Raw genomic sequence first — 23,217 nt, 5'->3', positions numbered from 1 at the left:
CTTGACTTTGAAAGGGACTTGAGAATTCCAAACCAACTTAGTAGGGAAAACTGGAGGAGAACCAGAACATTGGGATAAGGCAAGAAAGAAAGATTTGACTGTAAAAAACCCTGAAGAAGATAAAGACCAGGAGCTCGCATCTGAAACTGAAGATGACAAATGCAGACAATCAAGTGATCGCATGAGGCCTTCTAAATCTTCTATCTCAGAATCGGATAGGTTGCGGCGAAAATTAAAGTTCCAAGAGAAGGGACCGAGTAGAACCGTGAATTAAAGAAATAAGAATATTTTTATCCGTGACTACTCTAAATAGTCTTGGATATTGGGATCCCAAAGGTTGGTCCCCCCACCACAAGTCTTCCTAGAACTGAATTATTTTCCTATCTCCTACCACAAACCGAGTAAACTTGAAACACTCCTGAAAGACTTGTGCAATAACCTTCCAAGGACAACGATGTGACCATCTGACTATAGTGTTGCATCCCAACCATTAAAGTGTGATCCGTAAATGCTTAAATAACCTAATGCCATAGAGCTGAACCCTCCCTAGGGTACTTCCACAACCATTTCCCTAAAAAAATGACATTCCTTAGAACAATCTTCCCAAATCCCAAACCCCCTTTTGCCATCGGCTTACACACTACATCCCAATTAACAAGAAGATCTCTTTTACCTTCCCCAACCCCTAACCATAAAAAATCCCTTTACAATATCTCAATTTTTGCAACCACCGAAGTAGGTATCTTAAATAAAGAAAGGAAGTAGCAAGACATGTGGGTGAGACAAGATTGGATAAGAGTTATCCTATCTCCAAAAGATAAATAAGCCTTTTGCCACCCATCTAATCTTCTCGAGATCCTCTTAATCACTGGATCCCAAAAGCCACAAGCCTTAGGATTCCCTCCCAAAGGAAGACCCAGGTAGGGTATAGGCCAACCAGAAGCCTTGCAATCAAGCAACTCGGCTAACCTAGAAAGATGATTATGTTCAAGATTGATGCCATAAATATTACTCTTGTCAAGGTTAATCTTAAGCCCAAAAATATGCCCAAACACTAGCAATAAACTCTTGAGAGTCTGCAAATCTTCCTCACTAGTGTTAGAAAGAAAATGGTATCATCTGCAAATTGCAAATGGGACACCCTTGTACTGTTCCTACCCACCCTGAAACCCTCCAACGAATTTCTTTCCTCTGCTCTCAATAACATCCTGCTCAGTACATCTGCGACTAAAGTAAACAAATAATGGGATAAAGGGTCTCCTTGTCTTAAGCCTCTAGATGCCTTAACCCACCCTTTAGCGTTTCCATTCACTAAGACTGCAAAAGATACCGTGGACAAACAACCTCTCATCCATTTCCTCCATCTAGGACTAAACCTCTTTCTCTCCAACACATGATCCAAAAAATCCCAACTCACATGGTCGTAAGCCTTTTCAAAGTTGATTTTGAAAACGACTCCTTCCTCCCCTGAATGTCTTTTCTCATCCACTATTTCATTGGCTATGAGAACTGCATCCAATATTTGTCTCTTTTGAACAAAAGTGTCTTGAGTAGAATGGATAATTTCGTGTAGTACCCTTCTTAGACGCCCTGATAACACTTTGGCTATTATCTTATAAAGACTAGTGATAAGGCTAATAGGTCTAAATTCTGAGATTTTCTTTGTCATGCTTTTTTTGGGCAACAGAACTATGAAAGAGGCATTAGTGTTTTGATTGATAATCCCGCTTCTGTGAAACTCTGCAAACAGTCTCACTAAATCCTCTTTGATCACATCCCAACAATCTTGAAACACCACAATGGTAAAGCCATCAGGACCCGGCGCCTTATCCCTATCCAATTGAAAAATGGCCTTAGAAATCTCTTCTTCAATAAAAGAGGAGTCTAACCTAGACGCACTCTCTTCAGATATAGGAGACCAATATAAGCCTTCAACTCTCCAAGACTCTCCAGTAGGACTCGAGTAGAGCTTTTCAAAGTAAAGTAAAATCTCCTCTGTGATGCTCTCTGAATTATTCAACACTAATCCTCTTTCATTCTCCAACACCTTGATAAATTTCCTATTTCGCCTGCCTTTAGCCACTTTATGAAAAAACTTTGAGTTACAATCCCCTTCCTTAACCCGTTTTACCTTAACTTTTTGCCTCCAATGAATTTCTTCCCTCAAAATTAATTCCTCTAACTCCCCTTTTCTTAAAGCTCTTTGAACTAAAAGTTTAGAAGTGGACCCCCTACTTGCTCAATGACATCAAAGTTAGCTATTTCATTCAGGATGTTTTTTTTTCCTTTCGTTTAGCACTCCAAAAGAAACCTTGTTCCACTCTTTCAAATTGGCCTGAACAAATTTTAATTTCCTCATGAACTTGTGACCTTCCCACCCAGTTCCATGAAAACCTCTCCACCGACTTCTAAAGCACTCCTTGAAAATAGGATGTTGCAACCACATATTCTCAAACCTAAAAGGTGTTAGGCCCCATTTAAATGGGTTGGTATCCAAAACTATCGGCCAATAATCCGATATCCTTCTAGGAAGAACTTCTTGAAGGTTTTGAGGAAAGGAATGCTCCCACTCATTTGAGTAAAGAAATCGGTCCAATATTTTACACATGGGAGACTCTTGCATGTTTGACCAAGTGAATGGTGCGCTCCATAAAGGTGGGTCAAGCAATTCACATTCTCTTATAAAACCATCAAAGTCCTTCATGCTTGAAGTTGGACTAGAACCTCCCAATTTTTCTGAACTTCTCCTTATGACATTAAAATCACCGCCCACACACCATAACGGAAAAGATAGACCAAAAATGTCTAACAGCTCCACCCAAAAATCCTTCCTAAGTAAGGGACTGTTTGGGCCATAAACTACGGACAACCATAGAGGTCCGCATCCATCCAAAGCAAACTTGACTGACACCGAAAAGGATCCTATTACCACCTCCACATTGCGCAATTTTTAAGAGTCCCAAATAATCAAAATCCCACCTAAAGCCCCGCACGTCGGAAAAGCAACCCATTCCTTATTTTTGACCTTCCAAACACTTACCACAAACCTTCTATCACACTCCATCTTTTTTGTTTCCTGGATCATCACTACATCCAGATTCTCTAACCTCAGAAAATCTTTAACCACCCTTCGCTTTTTCCTTAATCCCAAACCTCTGGTATTCCAACTAATTATTTTCATGGAAAAACCTCACATACCTTAAACCTCCAAACTAGTTCCAACAAGTCTCACAAACCTGTAGAACATCTGTTCTTCCTCCTGGAATATACCTTAAAATCCAGATAGCTTAAAACATCACGCACTTTAACCATTTTCCTAGGAGACAAGCCTTCAATTTGGAACTCGCCCAATGGGGAGACCATAACATCGCCCTGGCTAATTGTAACCAGGTTGGAAACCTCAATAGGCAAATTTGGTTTAGACTTAATGGGGTTGAAACTCTCGGACAACTGGTTTGAATAAGCAAACTGGGACTCCACCATAATAAGGTTAGGATTGCCAACAAAATTTTGACATAAAGTACCATCATCGTGTTTTTTGGAAAAAATTTCAGAAATTACTTCTATTTTCCATAGGAAATTGAGACTGAATGACTGAACTAGGGAGATCAGGAATAGAAGGACTCAGAAATGGAAGTGCCAAACCAGAAGAAATGGGAAAATAAGACCAGGGTGACTGAGAAGGTGAGGGCGAGTTTACCTCCAAGTTTTCCGCTATCGACATTCCACAATTCCCCATAAAGCTGAGCCCTTTACCTCTGATTTCTGGATTAGAAGGCAAAAACGTGGCTGAAGAACCACAAAGATCGGACCCTACTTGGCCAAAAAATCTTTCTCTGTCTTCTTCAAAAAAGGGTTTGCGCACAACCTCTTCGCCTCTAGACAACGAAGCCCCTTCCCCCGAACACCGCTTTCGAATCCTTGACGATCGGCAAAAGATGATAGGACTCGCATTGAATCCTCGTTCCCATTGAGCTCCCACCCCGAAAGCCTCCTCCTTTGGAAGCTCTTCGCTATCTGACGATGGCTTCCTGAGCAAAAGAGGCTCACTGCGACTTCGAAATCCTTGTCGTCGATCAGAACTTGGAGGAAATAGGGTAGTCCACATCTTCTTTGAACCAAACTTCACTTCCTTCCTCGCGGAGCCTCTCGTCTGAACAATAGGACCAACTTATACTCCTTTCCCCTTTCCCACTGCAGAAACATCTTCACTTCGTAACGAACCCTGCTTTTCAGAGGGCTTCTTTTCTCCTGTTCCTTGCCCCAACCTTAATGGGCCTTTTAAGTTACAACCCACTTTTGCAACAATTAGTGGGCTAGATTTGGGAAGAGACTGGACCTTTCTCTCAAAGGCTCGGCCATTCTCATCTGAGAAGGCCTCGCCCTCACTGGCCATAGCTACGCCTACCATCTCTGTCCCATCTAGTCCAAAGTTCAGTTTTTTTGAATTCAAACTAATCCAGCTGTTCCCCACAACCTGACCACTCTTACCACGTGTCCCCACTAGAAGAACTTCAGCCAAACTCCTTTCTTCTCCCTTCTTCTTTCAGCCAGCTTCCCTAACACGAAAACTACCTCTAGCCGTTGATCTATTTCTCTCCTCCCGCCTTCCACCACTTGTCCCCGTGTGAGATTCAAAAACCTCCCGAGTCGACTCACCTATTACTCTGCCTCTCCTAACCTCTTCAACTCCGACCACTGCGACATAAATAATAAACATCCTATCCCCGTCTATCATCTCGATCAAAGCTGGGAGAACCAACTGATCCTTCATTGCAATTCTTACCCTTGTCTTGCTAAGATCAAACAATTTTAACGTTCGCCAATCAATTTCAGTCACCGTCCCCCACTGCTCCACTATTTTCTTTAGATGTAACTCAGACTAGAGATGAAATGGCAAACCCCGTAATTCAATCCAACCTCCTTTGAACTTCCCCTCAACTTCTGAATTTTCCTTTGGCGACCACCTTCTCAACTGGACTATATTCTCTCCCTCAATTTTAAGAATCCTTAAATCCTAGAGAAAGATAGCTTCCTCTATCGTTTCTACAAAAAAAAAACTCCTTTTTCGCCTGAGAAGGGCACAATTGTAGCCACTCCTTTCTTTCCTAAGCTTCTCGCCACAACTCGGCCAACCTCAACCCATTTAACACTATCTGCATTGCATTTACACACCATGGCTCGCACCCACCTTCCAACAGGAACAAGTCCACCTCTCCTTGGTCCTTTATCTCTAACTATGTTCGCAAAAAACCAGTACAGAGGACCCACGTAATTGTGGATAAACCTTTCCACTCTGTATTGTTTTCCTTTTTCATCTGCATTCGAAGGGGGGACCACCAGCATTGAAGACAACGCACTTTTTAGGTTCTCCCATTCTCTGCCCTTCTCGCCCTCAGGAATAACCAGAAAAGTTGGTTTTCTGTTGGTAGCGAACTCAGAAATCCTTATGAACCTTCTGTTGTTGTTAAAGCATACTTCCATCAAATGGACGTAGAATTTTCCCCTGTACTTTTCTGTTGAAACCCAAGTGACTCTTCATTTTGATGGCTTTCGTCAAATGTTCGATCAACCACCCGACTTCTTCCTTTTCAAAACCTAAGACATAAATAGAGCCTCTGCTATGCTTTGTAATCGAGCACCAATTTCCTCTGTGCTCGCCTTCCAACCTAACTATCGTTGTGGAAGGAAAAACTCAACATTCCACTATTTTTATAATAATTACATTCCCCTCTATATATAGATGATAATACTCATCTATTGAAGCAATCCTTTTTTGTTTTTTTTTTTTTAGAGGTATCAGAAACTATTGTTGTTATTGCTCTATCTGAAGGAGTGATAGCCAATCACAACATAGAAGAATTGCAAAATGTTCAAGTGGCATACAAGCTTAACGGGGAAAACTACTTAAAATAGTCACAACTTGTCCGTACCTTTCTGAAGGGAAAATGGAAACTTAGTAATCTTCCAAGAACTAGACCAATGAGAAGAGACCCTCAATTTGATGCCTTGGATGATTAAGACTTAATGATTATGGCATGGTTGTGGAACTCAATGATGTTTGAAATCAATGATACATGTATGTTCTTGACAATTGCTAAAGACATTTAGGATGCAGTTCACTAGACATACTCGAAAGCACTAAATACAGCCCAAGTGTATATATATATATATATATATATATATATATTTATGTATGTATATATATATATATATATATATATATATATATATATATATATATTTATGTATGTATGTATATATATTTATGTATGTATGTATGTATGTATGTGTATATAAGGGGCTAAGATTAAAGGTTTAAACACTTAGGTCAACCAAAAAAACATATGTAGAGAGGAATGGAACTTAGCTGTTAGCATTGGTAAGGACTCAAAAAACGAGAGATCAACGATGCTAAAGAAGACAAACAAAGCCGAGGTAGCTAGGGCTTGCAAGAGCAATACCGAGTTCATATGCAAGGAGCACATGGCTTGCGAGAAGCTGGTATCAATGCGAAGCCGAGGGTGCAATCTAGGTTTCACGATGAGTTCGCAAGGACATTGGCGATGTAAGGTAGAGACTTGAGTTGCGATGCAATCTCAGTGGCATGACAATGGGTGCAAGGGCATGATGATGATGGTTGTTATGGCTCTGCGTTTGCGATTTGGGTTTGTTGCAATGGCTTGATTCAGACGAGGAAACTTTGAGGTAAACAATGAAGGTCAACTCTAGTCTTCAACTTGAACTTCGAGGTTGACAATGAAGGTCAACTCTGGTCTTCAACTTGGCAATGAAGGCCGGAAAATTCTTCTCTTTCAAGATTTATGAGCCTAAGGCTCTGATACCATGTAAAAGAAGAGAGATGAAAGGAATATAAGATATAAAATTCTCTTCCTTGATATTTAGCTTGTACAGAGACTCACATATATATACAAAAACACCTAGTACCTAAATTAGGAACTTTTCTAACTTAATTACATCAAATCCCTTTGATTACGGGATTGCCTAATTCTCTCTATAAAATTACTACTTTTCTATTTTTATTCTTCAACTTGGCACTCTATGCAGCAAGAGATCAACAGACCTTATGTGCTACTCACTACTATGTGGGAGATATGGGAGGCAATTCGACAAACATGTTCCAAAATACATGATGTAGCTCAAATTTATAAGATCTATTCATAGATTACAACTGCCAAACAAGGTATTTCATCTGTGATTGAATATTGTTATATCATGAAAAGATTATGGCTTGAATTAGACTACTATCAGAATTTTAGGATTGTGTAGTGAAGATTTTACGTTATTGCAATTATTTTTCAAACATGAGAGAATTTTTGAATTTCTTGTTGGCCTTAAAGCAAAATTTGATCAAATACATGTCCAAGTTCTTGGCAAGGAATATTTGCCACCCCTAACCAAAGTCTTCTCACTCATATAAGCTAAAGAAGGATGACAGATGGTGATGCTTGATAATCCAACTTCTAAAAGTTCAACCCTGGCTATAATAATTCCTTTTAGTGTAATGCCAAATAAAAATAATGGCAGCAATGTAGATTTTGGAAACAAATGAGGGGCCTCGACCATGCAACAACAAAGATGGCCTGTGGTGTAATTACTGTAAGAAGCCATGACGCACCAAAGAAACTGGTTGGAAACTTCAATCCTTAATTGTAGGCACTAGAAACTGAACTGGCCAACAAGGAGGACAAGCTAATATGGCTCACTTTGATGATAATGTTGCTTCATTACTGCTAACAATGGTGCTTTTAACAAGGACAAGATTGAAAGACTTCAAACACAAGTCAAGGGCCTCTTGTTCTTTGGCAGTCATGTAAGTATCTTGTTTCTCATTCTCTTAGCATCTCAAAAGACTGTTTACTAAGCATTGGATCATCAATTCAGGTGCCAGAGACAACATGACCCACACCTCTATCTGTTTCACTACATACAATTCATGCCCTAGACACTAAAGAATTAAGGTTGCTGATGACATGCCTGCAGCCATTGCTGGACAAGGAACCATTAATATCACACCCTCTTTCACACTCCAATATGTATCACATCCTAAACTTGCAGTCAACCTATTGTCAATTAATCAAATAACTAAAGACTGAAATTGTAATGTAACAATTTTCCTATCTTATTGTGTTTTTCAGGACCAAATTATGGGGAGAATGATTGGACATGCTAGCGAATGGGAGGGCTTTACTTCCTTGATGTTTCCTTTATTATTCACATTTGGATGTTAACATTTTTCAGTGGGACTTGCAAATTGGCCAAACACCATCACTTGTCCTTTCCTTTGACTAATAGAAAGTCTTCTACCCCTTTTGCATTAATTCATACTAATGTTTGGGGGCCCTCGCAATTCCAAGTATTTTAAGGACATGGTGGTTTGAGTCCTTTATTGATGATTGTTCTAGAGTGACTTGAGTTTTCCTTCTGAAAAACAAATCTGATGTGAGCAGTGTGTTTCTTATTTTTAGAAAATGATTAGCAACCAATTTGGGGTCCAAATTAAAACTATCAAGTTTGATAATGAGAGGGAGTAATTCAATCAAATAATATCTCCATTCCTTTAAAAAGAGGGCATTATTCACTAGTCCTCTTGCATAGATACCCTACAACAAAATGGCATTGTTGAATGAAAAAATTGACCCCTGTTGCCACTTGCCTCATTGTTTCAGAAAAATAGTCCAAAGTCATATAGGGAAGAGGCAGTTTTAACTGCTGCGCACTTAATAAACTGGCTTCCCTCTAGGGTCTTGGGGTCACAAAAGTTCAATTGTTGTTTTCTCTGAGTTTTTACCAAAATTTCATGGGCTTTGCAAAGGTTTCAAAAAGGATTTTTTGAGACAAGACATTGGAAAGATGCATTAAGGCATTGGCAAAACGCATTGAGGCATTAGAAAAAGTGATGAGACTCCCAAAAGGTGTACACCTTCAGGATTAAATCTAATCTAAGACACACTTCCAGTGTGCCTTTAGCACACTGCTATGTGAGGTGAAGCCCCTGCATATTTCTCTTTGTTGAGGTGGCATGAAAAAAAATTTTGAAAAGAAAAAAGAAAGTCTTTAACCTGAAAGATCCCAGAGTATGTGAAATCAAAGAAGAGAAATTGAAAAAACCTTAGCCCTCACTCTTGCTGTCACCACAATACTTCACTGTTACAAATGTTGCTGCCACCACCATCATCTCAAGCCCCTCTTAACAACTTTGGTAGCTTCTCACTGTTATTTCAGCATTGACAACTGCTCTCCCTCTCAAATTAAACAAAATTTATTAATATGATCTTGATTAGATATTTATTTTAGCATTAGGTATTTATGTTGATTTTTAATAAAACATATTACATATCAACACTTAATTTTGAAATTATTCCTTTAATTAAGGAATTTTTAATTTGATCTTTGAGTTTTAATAAAATTTATTACACATCAATATTTAATTTTGAAATTATTCCTTTAATTAAGGAATCTTGAAATTAGATTTGAAAATATTCCTTTTATTAATGAATTTTTGTGGAAATCCGAAGGAAATCTAGAATGTATAGCTTTATGCACAACTTTGTTACAGCTATAGCTCTGTCACAATTGTGTTATAGCTATGTCACATTTTCGTTTGAGCTGTGTTATAGCTATGATATAGTTGTATTTTCTATTTAATTTTATTTCTTGATTCTACGAGAGGCTTTCTCTCTTAAAATCAAGGATTAGATTTCTTTTCTATGTTAGATGGCCTCAGTCATTCATGTATAAATATCAATACAATAATCAATTTGAAAATAAGAGAAAAATAAAGAAGTTTTTTTTTTCTCCCTCAAATTTCTTCATGGTATCAAAGCTAATTCTGAATCATTCAATTTGTCCATGACCAAATATGGAATGGCCACTAAGAAGGACTACTTAACCTTAGAAGTCACCTCCACTCAAGAAGCTCCTATTTCGAGCACCAATGGAGGATTGGATGGTGCTGTTTTTCTCATTACTAGACACAAACTGAATGGCCAAAACTATCTTCAATGGTCTCACATAGTCAAGATGTTCATATGCGGTAAAGGGAAGAACGATTACCTCATTGGTGTAGTGCCTCAACTTATGAAAGAAGACCCGAAATTTAGAGGATGGAAGGATGAGAATAATATGGTTATGTCTTGTTTAATTAACTCAATGAACAATGATGTAGAGGAAAATTTTATAGTCTATGAAACGATGTAAGAAATCTAAGAAGCAGCAAGGGAGACTTATTTCGATACAAAAGACATAGCACAAACATTTGAAATAGAAGGGATCCTCCATGATTTATGTTAAGGTGATTAGTCTATCACTCAATATTTCGGTTTTCTAACTCACTATTGGCAACAGTTGGACATGTTTGAAACCACCAAATGGGACGGGATCGCCCAACGAATGCAATCAAATATAAGAAGATCATTAAGAAGAAATAGACCTACAAATTTTTATTAGGGTTGATAAAAAATCTGGATGAAGTTTGAGACAAAATATTGGGAACTAAACCTTTACCCAACACCTGAGAAGTAGCCTCAGAAGTGAACCGAGAAGAAAGTAGAAAGAAAGTCAGGTTGGGTCATAACCAACCTATCTATCACCAAGGGTTCAACCCTAGCGGCTCAGGGTCCTCCCTATCCTTCTAATGACAACTAATCAAGAAAAGGGAGACATTGGTGTGATCATTGCTGAAAACTAGGTCACACCAGAAACATATGTTGGAAAATCCATGGGAAACCAGAGGATTGGAGTCCATCACATCCTTAAAATGACAAAGAAAGACAAGGACACCATGTCTCCATTGAGGATAGGCCAACACCACCTAATTCCATTCCGTTTAGCAAAGAGCAATTAGACTTGTTGCAAAAAATGTTAAACCAGTTCCAACAAGAGGCAAATTCCTCCAATTCTATCATTGGGTTTTGATCCTTAGCTCAAAAAGGTATTTTGCTTGTTGCCCTAAAAGTAAAAAAGGAAAATTTGAGTCATTGGATTGTTCATTCATGAGCTTTTGATCACATGACTGGAGATGTCACAATTTTTCAAAATTATATGCGTTGTTTTAGAAATTATATGATTCATATAGCTGATAGTTCTTTCTCAAAGTTGGCCGGTACAGGTTCTGTTGTCATCTCTAAGGACCTAACTCTTGATTCTGTTATTTTGGTTCTAAACTTGGATTTCAATATTTTGTCCATTAGTAAACTTGCTCAGGAAAAGAATTTTTACTAATTTTTTCCCAAATCATTGTGTTTTTTAGGATTTGAATTCGGGGAAGACGATTGGCAATGTTGAGGTGTATTCAAGACTATATATTCAAAGTGATTGATTATATTGAAAGACAATGTCAACCAATAGTTGGTAAAAAATAGTCTCTTCCTGTTTTTTAATTCTAATAAAGATAGTGATGTTATATCGTAGCACTATCATCTAAGACATCTTAGTTGCTTATATCTAAAAAAACTCTTTCCATTATTATTCACTAAAAGTTCAGATGTTTTTCAGTGTGAAATTTGTCAATTATCCAAGCATGTTTGTAAGCCCTATATAATTCAACGATACATATCATCTCATCATTTTTCCATTATATATATTGATGTTTGAGGGTCATCTAAGATAGAGAACATAACAGGGACTAAATGGTTTATGTCCTTTATAGATGATAATATTGGAATTTCTTAGATATTCCTAATGAAAGACCAATCAGAAGTGGGTCAAATTTTCAAAAAATTCTATAACATGATCCATACCTAGTTCCATGCCAATATACAAGTGTTGAAAAATGACAATGCTAGAGATTATTTCAATTCTATCATAGGGGAATTCTTATTAAGAGAAGGTATAGTTCATCAAGGTTTTTGCATTGATACTCAACAAAAATGAGATAATTGGGAGAAAGAAGAGACACTTGTTAGAAGTTGCAATGACCCTTATGTTCTCCCATGTCCCAAAGAAGTTTTGGGGGGAAACTGTACTTATTGCAATCTACTCATGAATAAAATGCCTTCTCATGTCTTGAGTTTCCAAACACTATGCAAAGTCTTTCTCAAATCATACCCTAGGGCTCGACTTATCTCCTCCATTCCATTGAATGTGTTTTGGTTGCTCGACCTTTGTTCACATTCCCCAATAACATCGGAGTAAGCTTGATCCTAGGGTCATTAAGTGTATTTTCCTAAAATACTCTCCAAACTAAAAGGGTTATAAGTGTTACTCTCCTGTCACAAAAAAGTTCTACATTTTCATGGATATGACATTCTTTGAAAATCAGCTCTATTACTCCAAAACCGATAATCAAGGAGAGAATAGAATTCAAGAATGCTAGTTTTGAGAAATAAAAACCATGACCGAACCTCAAACACTTGAGTCTGTTATAGTTCACAACTCTAATCCTATCTTTCCTACTCTAAGTCTCCCGCTCCAAACTACTGAATTCGTGGATACTGAGCCGAGTACTCCTCTTCACCTAAACTAATCTCAAATTGTCAATAATAGTGAGTTTATTGTTTACTCAAGGGAAAAAAAAAAAAGTCTCAAGAAGATATAGAGCAATGAACACATCTCGAGCTAGTACATGAAACTGAACTGAATTATGTCCTAAACGAGACACACTCAAGGAACATTGATTCTAATCCTAATGAATCAGAGGATGATGAACTCAATTTGCCAATTGTTAAAAGGAAAGAAGTAAGATCTTATGCAATCCTACAGAATTGACTACCAAGAAACATTTGCTCCAATTGTCAAATTGAACACAATTCGTGTTCTGTTGTCGTTAGTTGTTAACTGAGATTGGCCTTTTCATCAATTGGACATCAAGAATGCCTTTCTTAATGGTGACTTAGAAGAAGAAGTGCATATTGAAATTCCTTTAGGTTTTGAGACTAAGACAAACATTAACAAATTCTACAAACTAAAAAAAATCCCTATATGGTCTCAAGAAATCTCCTTGAGCTTGGTTTGATTGTTTTACCAATGCTGTAAAGAGGTTTTGTTACTTCCAATGTCAATTTGACCACATTCTGTTTGTAAAACACATAGCCAAGTAAAGAATTGCTATTAGCATCATTTATGTGAATGACATAACCCTTGACCGGAGATCATGAGGAAGAAATAGGCAAATTCAAGACTTTTCTTGCCTATGAGTTCGAAATTAAAGACCTGGGTAATCTCAAATATTTTCTTGGGATGGAAATTGCTAGATAACAAATGGGTATTGTAGTCTCTCAACGTAAGTATGTTCTTGACTTGCTAAAGGAGATCGAGAAGCTTGGTTATAAACATGCAGACACACCTATGGACTACACTACTAAACTAGGAACTGTTGAAGGATGTACTCTAGTGGATAAAGGGAGGTATAAAAAACTTGTGGGGAAACTCATCTATTTCTCTCACACAAGGCCAAACATTCTCTTTTTAGTGAATGTGGTTAGCCAATTCATGAACAATCCAATGGAGGAACATATGAAAGTTGTGTATCGTATTCTAAGATATTTTAAAATGACTCTAGGAAATAGACTCTATTTCAAAGTAACATAAAAGAGAAACATTGAAATTTTTTCAGATGCATACTGGCCTGGCTTCATAATTGATCAAAGATCAACCTCAAGATATTGCACCTATGTTTAGGGGAATTTGGTTACTTGGTGAAGTAAGAAATAGTTTGTTGTAATTTGGAGCAATGCTAAAGTAGAATTTAAAGCTATGACACATAGAATCTGAGAAGGAATGTGGTTAAAGAGACTCCTAAAAAAGCCAAAAATTTTAGTAAAAGATTTTATGAAGATGTTCTATGAGAATGAAGTTGCTACAACTATTGCTAAGAACCTGGTTCATCATGATCGGATAAAGCATTTGGAAAGATCACCATTTTATCAAGAAGAAGATAGAAGAAAAGTTAGTTTCATTAGTTTACACTCCAATAGTTCTCCAGACAACAAAAATCCTTACCAAGACACTTTCTAAATCCAACTTTGAGGACTTAAGATCCAAGTTGGGAATGATCAACATTTATAACCCAGCTTGAGGAGGAGTGTGGATATCTAGAATGTACAGCTGTGTGCATAACTGTGATATAGTTGTATTTTCTATTCTAATTTTATGAGAGACTTTATCTCCTAAGATCAAGGATTAGATTTCTTTTCTAAGTCAGACAGCCTCAACCATTCATGTATAAATATTAATACAATAATCAGTTTGAAAATAAGAGAAAAATAAAGAAGTTTTTTTTTTTCTCCCTCAAATTTATTCAATTTTATATGTTGAAATTACATATAGTTTCAATTATATTATCTATTTTTTACTTATTATTTTTCATCCAAATAGTAAAAAAAAAAAAAATTTAATTAAAATATTTATTCTTTAATGTGCTAAAAAAATTAGGTAATTCATTTAATGTAAGACAAGCGATTTGCCATAGAAATCTACCTCTACTAATGCTCCCCAAACCCCTAAAAGAAATTCTCAACATGTCATTAACACTTTTATGAGGAACCCAATCCAACTAGCTAGTTTGAATAGCTTGTACCTAACTCTAAAGTCATATGACAATGTAGAAAAGGTGATCTATTTGATCATACATAAAGTGAAAGATCCAAACTAAAGGCTTTGAAAGGTTTTCTTAGCTGAAACAAGTTATTAGAATTAACCTTCTTGTGGGCTATTAAGCAAGCAAATGCCTTGACCTTTGATGGGGCTTTTGATTACCTTGTGAATTTTGTTGGATAGATAGAAGAAAGCTAGAGTTGATTGATTACATAAGATTAAGAAGAAATATTTGCTTGAAAATAACCTGGAAGGCAATAATGACCAAACTCTCAAGATCTAAGGAATCATACATAGTTCAAGATCCTCTATCTTTGAATCAGTGAGGTTTAACTAGAAGTTAAAGGGGAAAAGAGTCCAAAGATAAATGAAATAAGAGAATTTTTAACTGATGTAACTCTACAAAGACTAGAAAACTGATAACCTAAAGGTTAGCCCCAAAAACGAATTTATGTCCCATTTCCCACAACAAAAATAGGTGTGACTAGAGAAATCTTGCAAAACCTTAGCAATGGCCTTCCTAGGGAAATGATGTGGCCACCTAACTAAAATGTTTCCATCCCAACCATTAGGTGTGTCCTATAGATGTTTAAAATAACCTTGTGCCAAAGAACAATACTCTCTATTGGAAATCTCTAAAACCACTGCCCTAAAGGGGACTTATTCCTCAAAGATATGTTCCTAAACCCCTTAGGCTTTCACACTTTGATCTAATTAATAAGATATTATCTCTTTCCCTCACGATCAAAGAAAATCCCTTTGCATTTTCTCAATCTTTATTGCCCTTGAGGATGAGATCTTGTACATCTAAAAGAAATAACTAGGAAAGTGAAAAAAAAAAAACTAAATTAAAGTTATTCGTCCACCTAAGGAGAAAAATGTTTTTGTTATGTTTTATTTTATTAGATACTACGAATTAGAGTTCATTTTATTTTGTTATGTGTTTGTAATTGCTTATGTTATTTGCCGAGTATCTAACTATGGTTCACACTACTAATGAGATTATGGGTTTGCTCCATTCTTACAAAGATGAGCCTTGATGTTCCTACTCTTATTTCGATGCATTGCGACAATCAAGTTACCATCTTTATTGCAAATATTCCCGTCTTTCATGAATCTACCAAGCATAAGGAAGTTGATTGTCATTTTATTTGAGATTTGTGGATGCAATAGAAATTACAACATATGAAAGCTAATTATCATTTTATTTGAGATTTTTTTTTTCTGTGAATTCAAATGCAACATAAAGAAGTTCATTGTCATTTTATTTGAGATATGTTCATGTGAATGCAAATTGCCACTCCTCATTTTCAATCTAATGATCAGTTGGGCAACATTCTCATAAATTCATTAGCTTGTAATATCTTTCATAAATTCCAAGCTTGAAGTGTTTAGCCTTTAGGCTCCAACTTTATGAGAGGAAGAGATTTGAGTTTTTTTTTTTTTTGTTTTGTTTCATTAAGAGTTATTGATTATTTGTTAGGTATAATTATTTGAGGCATTATTATAATCTTCGTTAGTAATACAAATAGGTGAGAAGTTACAAGAAAGTCCAATTAGACAAAGCTTTTACACTTTTTTTTTTCCTCTTTTCTTCCTTTCCTTTTTCCTAACCTTAACCACATCCTCACAAGTCTTCACTTGTAACTAGAATGAATTTCAGAACCCTCAAAAACATTGAATCCAACTAGGTGAGAGAAGGGAAGACAAACTTAGGCGATGGCTTTCTAAGAGTATTGATGAGAAATTTGATTGGCATCTTAAATATTATTTTGCAAAACATAATTACTTTTGATGATAAAACCACCATAACACTTCCTACTAAAAACTAGAGTGAACTACTGTTTATTCTATCTGCATAACATAAAGTTTTCGTTGAAGTGACAAATACCACAAATGTCTATCAATCAAGTAAGTTGCATAACCTTGAATACTTTGTTTTACTATAAAAATAATAAATGATACTTTTTATAGTAGAAGGCATTTCAAGAGAATTATCCATGAGATTAAGCCCATAACAAACTACTCACCAAGGCATTTCTTATATCTCCAGCTGCTAGGTAAACAGGTTGAGCAACATGGCAGTAACCCATCAAGCGGGGAACTGTAGGTATAATATCTCGATGATTTACAACTCTCCAACTATCTTTAACTTTCTGAAAACATAAGCAACAAAAAATGCGTTATAATTGAGAAAATATGGATTAATTGTTAAGACATTAAGAACCTATGCAAGAGGATACTACGTTATAAGAAGATATAACTTTGAATTGATAATGAATTTGGTTTCATAAGGAACAAAAAGGAGTTCTAGATCTAGGCGATTGTTGAGGGTGTTAATAACTATGGCCAATTATGAAGCTATTTTTGACCTATCATGAGCCACAACTCCTATTAGAGTTCAAGATCTAGATGCTATCTAAAAACATGAATGACTAGAACCAAATCTACTCAATATGCCATGAAACATTAGCTAGAAGAAGAGACTTAGAATGATCAATATATATCACTTTTAGACCCAAAAATGCACACACATATGTGTGTATGGAATAACTCATACTTTATATAATCGTTCTTGTCAAGGCGTCTGATATTTTTAGCTTGTAGTCTTAATTGAGATGCTTTTCAAATAGATCTGATAATTTTGTTTACTACATTCATGCTTAATTTTCATAAATTAATCTTGATTTTTTTTTTTTTTGATCATATTTTGACCCTAGACCTGAGAAAAGTAGGTTATAAAGACATTAAATTAAAGATATGGAGAATAATTTGCTTTCATTTTTCAAATATTTTGTACTAAGAACAAAGACAATGTCCACTGATTGTGATTGTTTGACGGCCTGACTAATTGTGATTGATTGATAACTTGACTGATTGTGATTGATTGAAATTTATAGCTTATACACTAGTAAATTACGGTTGTAAATCAATGATAAAATTAAGGATTCCTTCCTTGTTTGTATAGTTGACTAATGGTGTCTACATTCAATGTATTCTATATATAAATATGTTCATTTTAAATTCCTCCATCCATATAAGAAATAGAATTCCATGATTGTTCACATGGTATTAAAGCAAGGTTTCTATTAAAATTTCTTCTCTGTTATTTAGCCTTAATTGTTGTAACCAGTCTTCTTGGCCAAAATCAACATAGAGAAATACAACCTTCATTAATGGTTCTCCCACATTCTCTCTACTTCTAATCCCTTTCTTTGCTTTTATTTGTTTTCTCAATATTTCTGAAATATGTATTGATGTCTAGATCTCTCCATCCACTTAAAATTTTGATCAAATGGTAGCCCACTCTTTCACTGGTGAATACCAAAATCTCCAAGCATCATTCAGGCTTAACTAGATAATTTTGACCATTTAGTCTCAACTTGTGAAGGCACTCCTTAAAGGAAAGCAGAAGTTAAGCCATTTAGTTGGACCGGTATCAAGTCCAAAAGACCCGAAGGTTGCTGCATGGGATTAAGAGGATCCAATGATAATGTCTTAGCTTTGGAACTTGATGCAATTAAAGATACTGACTTCTATGTTTATCACAACAGTGAAGTAGATATTGGAGGCCATTAAGAAATCAAACTCTAAGGTACAAGATGCTGCTTAGATAATCTCCAGGCGTCATTCGGGCTTAATGGTCACAACTATCTAGTTTAGTCTCAACTTGTGAAGGCACTCCTTAAAGGAAAGCAGAAGTTTAGCCATTTAGTTGGACCGGTATCAAGCTCAAAAGATTAGAAGGTTGCTGCATGGGGTTAAGAGGATTCAATGATAATGTCTTAGCTTTGGAACTCATTGCAATCAAAGATACTGACTTGTGTGTTTCTCACAATAGCGAAGTAGATATGGGAGGCCATTAAGAAATCAAACTCTAAGGTACAGGGTGCTGCTTAGATTCATGATATTAAAACAAAGATTTCATCCATCAAACAAGGTACTTTGTCTGTAATTTAGTACTATAATACCTTTAAAACTTTTGTGGCTTGAGATCAAAATGTGAAGATGAAATGTATTGAAGATGCAACAATTCTACAGAAGTTTGTTAAAAGGGAGAGAATTTTGAATATCTTGTTGGATTAAATGTTGAATATGATCAAGTTACAGTGTAGATTCTTGGAAAAGAAACACTTCCATCCTTCAATGAAGTGTTCTCAATTGTAAGGATAGAAGCTAGTATGAGAATAGTCATGTTAGAAACCCCACCATGTGTTGGATTCTCATTCACATCGTTTGGTGGACTACTGTTTGTGAGATTTGCATGTCCTTGAACTTTTTTGCCATTGTTTGCCATTAGGTCTCTATCCCCTATTATTGTTGTTGAATTTTAGTGGTCTTCCATGCAACTTCCAGTACATATCCTTAGTGTGCCCCAGTTTCTTGTAGTAATTGCACCACCTGGATGAATTTGGCCATTCGTTTGCAGCATTAGGTTAATTTTCTGCACCAACATTCATTATGTTTCCAATGTTTGACAGCATAGCTGAGCTCTCTACCGTAGGTGTTTCATTCATCATTACAACTCTTCTTCCTTCACTCAAATTATGGAAATAGTTTCATTTAGAGATGGAAGGTCCTCTTTTCCCAAGACCTGAACTCAAACTTGATCGAACTCCAGATTTAGATCAGCAAGGAATTCAAAAATTCTTTCTCAACAAATCTTTTCAATATGCGCATCCTCACTATCCTTCATTTGAATGCATTGATAATAATCCATCTCTTGCCACAAATTTTTTAGGAGATGGGCATATTCAATCACAGATCGCCTACCTTGTTTGGTGGCTGAAATCTTCGTCTTTATCTTGAATATCTGTGTTACTCAAGAACGTCTTCACAACTTGTGACCACTACAAATAATTCTTCCCATTCAATTCATATATAGCATGAATATTTTGAAACTCCCCATTTGACTGATTTGGGAACACTTCAATCGGTTGTACTGCAAGAATGTTGGTGGCTTCAGATGTCTTAGACATGGTGGATTTTTAATTTTTAATTTTTTAAAATTTTATTTTTCTTTTGGATTGAAACAGTAGCAAAGAACCAGAAACTTGGATTGAATAAAAGACAGAACCAGAAACTTGGATTGAATAAGGGGTAAAGAACCAGAAATGTGACTAAAGAAAACTACTAGGTCTTAAGAAGAAAACTAGATTGACAAAGGACAAAAGAATGTGAATTTCAAGAGCCTATGGCTCTGATACCAAGTGGAAAAATTGAGAAGAAAATCTAATTCATTTTGAATAGAATACACATCTGATTATATACTAAAAGGATAAGTCATAGGAGTGTTACATAATACTGAAACTACCCTAAACCAAATCCCTTTAAATCAATAAACTAAATCCGTATAAATCAAGGGTTACATTATCTACCAGATTTAAACCTATTTACATAAAATACAAAGTCAACACCCATAAAGAAACGAGTTTCTCCATAAAAACAAACCCAATGCAGCCCCCCTCACACTTGGCACACCTCCAAATCACCCCTTCTATGCACCTTATTCTTTGACATCCCATGCGCACTTTTTATCCTCTTTACCAACTGAAACACCTTAAAGAACAATGATAATGCACTTCAAGGATATTTATTGAGCAACATTTGTTGAGCTTCCAAAGGCAACATCTTACAAACCCAAAGCATATTCTGCCATCATCATCCTTATTCTGCAAGGGAAACCACCACGTTAGAGGAGTAGGTTACCCTTCCTCGCAATGATTGGTGGAGAAGGTCAGCATATCACAACGCCCCCAATTGAGGAGGTTCACAATGTTGTTTTCTAGTGAGACGAGGAAAAGGCCCTCAAACTTGATGCTTCTTCCATTGTAGTGTTCAAGGAGTGTTGGGATGTGATCAAGGAGGATCTACTAAAGGTGTTCTTAGAGTTTCACAATAATGGAGTTATCAACCAAAGCACCAATGCAACTTTCATTACTTTTATGCCAAAAAAGAGACAAACCAATAAAATTCGGATTTCAGACTTGTAAGCTATACAAAATTGTATCTAAGGTCTCATCAGAGCATATCTGAAGAGTCCTCCACGAAACCATATACATCTCCTATGGATCTTTTTGTTGAGGGCAAACAAATTTTAGATGCGGTTCTAATTGCCAATGAAGTTATGGATGGGAAAAGACATTCAAGAAAGGATGGGATAGTCTTGAAAATAGATTTTGAGCAGGCATATATTGGGGTTTTTTGGATCACGTACTAGAGAGAAAAGGGTTTCATACAAGATGGAGGTCTTGGATGAGGGGGGTTGCTTCTCCTTAGCAAGTTTAATGGTCTTAGTAAATGAAAATGCCAAAGGATGGGTCAAGGTAACCAGAGGTTTAAGATAAGGAGATCCTCTTTTGTCATTCCTTTTTACTATAACAATTGATGTATTAGATAAGATAATGCTAAGAGCGGAGGAGGGTAGTCTTTTAGAGGGATTCTTAATGGGTAGGGATAGGATTAGATTGTCTCATTTACAATTTATAGATGATACCATCTTTTTCTCTAAAGCTTCTATGGAAGATATGAAAAACCTTAAACTAATCCTATTAGATTTTGGAACATATCAAGGTTAGAGATCAATTTAGATAAGAACACTCTATATGGAATTAACATAAGATTTGATTACCAAGTTGACATCAATGCTTGAATGCAAAGTCTCAGCTGGGCTTTTAACTTACTTGGGTCTTTCATTATAGGGGAATCCAAAGGTAGTTGCGTTTTAGGATCTAGTGATTGATAGCCTCGAGGAGACTTGGATGGATGGGAAAAGGCCTTTTTGTCTCTAGGGGCTCGAATCACTCTAATCCAGTCATGTTTATCCCACATTCTTAACTACTTATCTCCTTTCAAGATTCCAATGTAAGTAGCATCTAAGATTGAGAAATTGCAAAGAGATTTTATTTAGTCAAGAGTTGGGGAGGTTAAAAAAGATGTTTCATCAGTTGGGACTTAGTGTGTAAGTCTAACGAGTCTAAAGGTTTGGGATTTGGGTTGATCTCTCTGAGGAATTGTGTTCTCTTTGGGAAATGGCGTTTGAGGTTCTTTAGGTAAAGTTATGGCCTTTGGCACCGAGTTATTTTGAGCATTTATGGGACATATCTTGATCTATGAAACGCCAACATTATAGTTAAATGGTTACATCGGTGCCCTTGGAAGGTCATTACATAGGTGTTTTTGGTTTTTTCAAGTTACACTCATTTTGTGGCGGGTGATGGGGTGAGAATTTGTTTTTAAGAGGATTTGTGATGAGGATATTAACCTTTGTATTCACAATTTTCAAGTCTTTAGAGTTGTTAAAAATCTCACCACTTCAACTATTTTTAGCCACTATTTTTTTTCTAGAATCTTAATTTTTGTCACAACCTTACGGATTCAAAGATTGAGGACCTTAAGAGACTCATGTCATCCCTTACTTGTGTGCACTTATCTCCATCCGCCCTAAATGTGAGAGCATCGTCATTGACCACTTCAGAATTATTCTTAGTTAAATCATTCTTCATGACTTAATTTAATCCATTATATATTGTTCTTTCTCTCCAATCAAATTTATATGGAAATTTAAAGTCCTATTTAAGGTCAAGACTTTTTCTTGGTTAGTGGCATATAAGAAGGTAAATATCAATGACATGATACAGTTGAAAAGACCTTTCAAATCTCTTATGCCTAATTGATGTGTTTTATGTAAGGAGAGTGGAGAGTTTATTAACTATCTATTTCTGCATTATTCGATAACTTTGGGGCTTTGACACTATCTATTCAGACAAGTAAGGATTGATTGGGTTCCACCTAGGAGTATATGTGATATGATGATCATTTTGTTTTTTTTTTATCAAAAACAAAATATATGTATAAATAGAGAAGAGAGACATGAGAAGGATGAGAAATCCTCCCTATGAAGTACAAGCCTGATCAAAAGAACTAAGTAAACCTCCACTAACCAAGGAAGGCAATACAAGAAGTAAAAGCCGCGAGATTGAAAGAACTAAGTAAACCTCCACTAACCCAAGGAGGGCTATACAAAAGGAACAAAAGGCCTATACAAGTAAAAGAATCCTGACCTTATAAACCTAACCCTAGGGTTTACATAACGGAAGCTAACTAAGCTGGATAACACTCAAAGGATAGGGTTTAAAAATGTTTGTACAATAAACTCGGAAAGAAACATAAAAATGAAGTTGATCTCACATCATCTCTAGTGTCTTCCAAATGTCCTCGAAAATTCTAGCATTTCTCTTTTTCCACACAATCCACAAGAGAGAGAGAGATGTGATCCTCCAAAGAGTCTTGCCTCTAATAGAATTCCCAAAGCACTTAAACGAAATCACCAACATATCGCAAATACTGCTAAGTTGAACCCATTCCATCCTAGCCTATGAAAAAATTCTATGCCACAATCCTAAAGTAATCGGACAATGTAAGAAGAGATGATCAATTGTCTCTTTGCTCCTCCTACAAAGAATGCACCACTCAGGGCTAAGGGCTTTGAAAGGTCTTCTCAACTGCAACATGTCATTAGTATTTACCTTCTTATGAGTCACTAACCAAGCAAAGACCCTGATCTTAGTGGGGACTTTTGAGTTTCACAAAAAAATTAGCTGGGTAGAAAGGAATAGAATTTGAGACATTGGCTAAGGTTGAAAAAAAAGATTTAATTGA

At 36.2% G+C, this 23,217-nt stretch overlaps 1 protein-coding gene across 4 annotated transcripts in view; it reads right to left on the bottom strand.

Annotated features, from left to right (window-relative positions):
- LOC100249309 (uncharacterized) overlaps positions 1-23,217 on the bottom strand; it is a 179,382-nt gene that overhangs the window by 27,869 nt on the left and 128,296 nt on the right. For 3 of the 4 annotated variants that reach the window (XM_059736947.1, XM_019217522.2, XM_010646907.3), the window contains exon 15: positions 16,587-16,712. The exons of the other annotated variant lie outside the window; for it this stretch is intronic. In XM_059736947.1, coding sequence (XP_059592930.1) covers positions 16,587-16,712 — 126 coding nt within the window. The remainder of the gene's footprint in view (positions 1-16,586; positions 16,713-23,217) is intronic. 4 annotated transcript variants of the gene reach the window in all.

The sequence above is a fragment of the Vitis vinifera genome, chromosome 5 (genome assembly GCF_030704535.1).
Source record: "Vitis vinifera cultivar Pinot Noir 40024 chromosome 5, ASM3070453v1".
Taxonomy (NCBI): Eukaryota; Viridiplantae; Streptophyta; class Magnoliopsida; order Vitales; family Vitaceae; genus Vitis; species Vitis vinifera.
The sequence above is the reverse complement of the archived record's forward strand: the minus strand, read 5'-3'. Positions and strand labels throughout refer to the sequence as shown.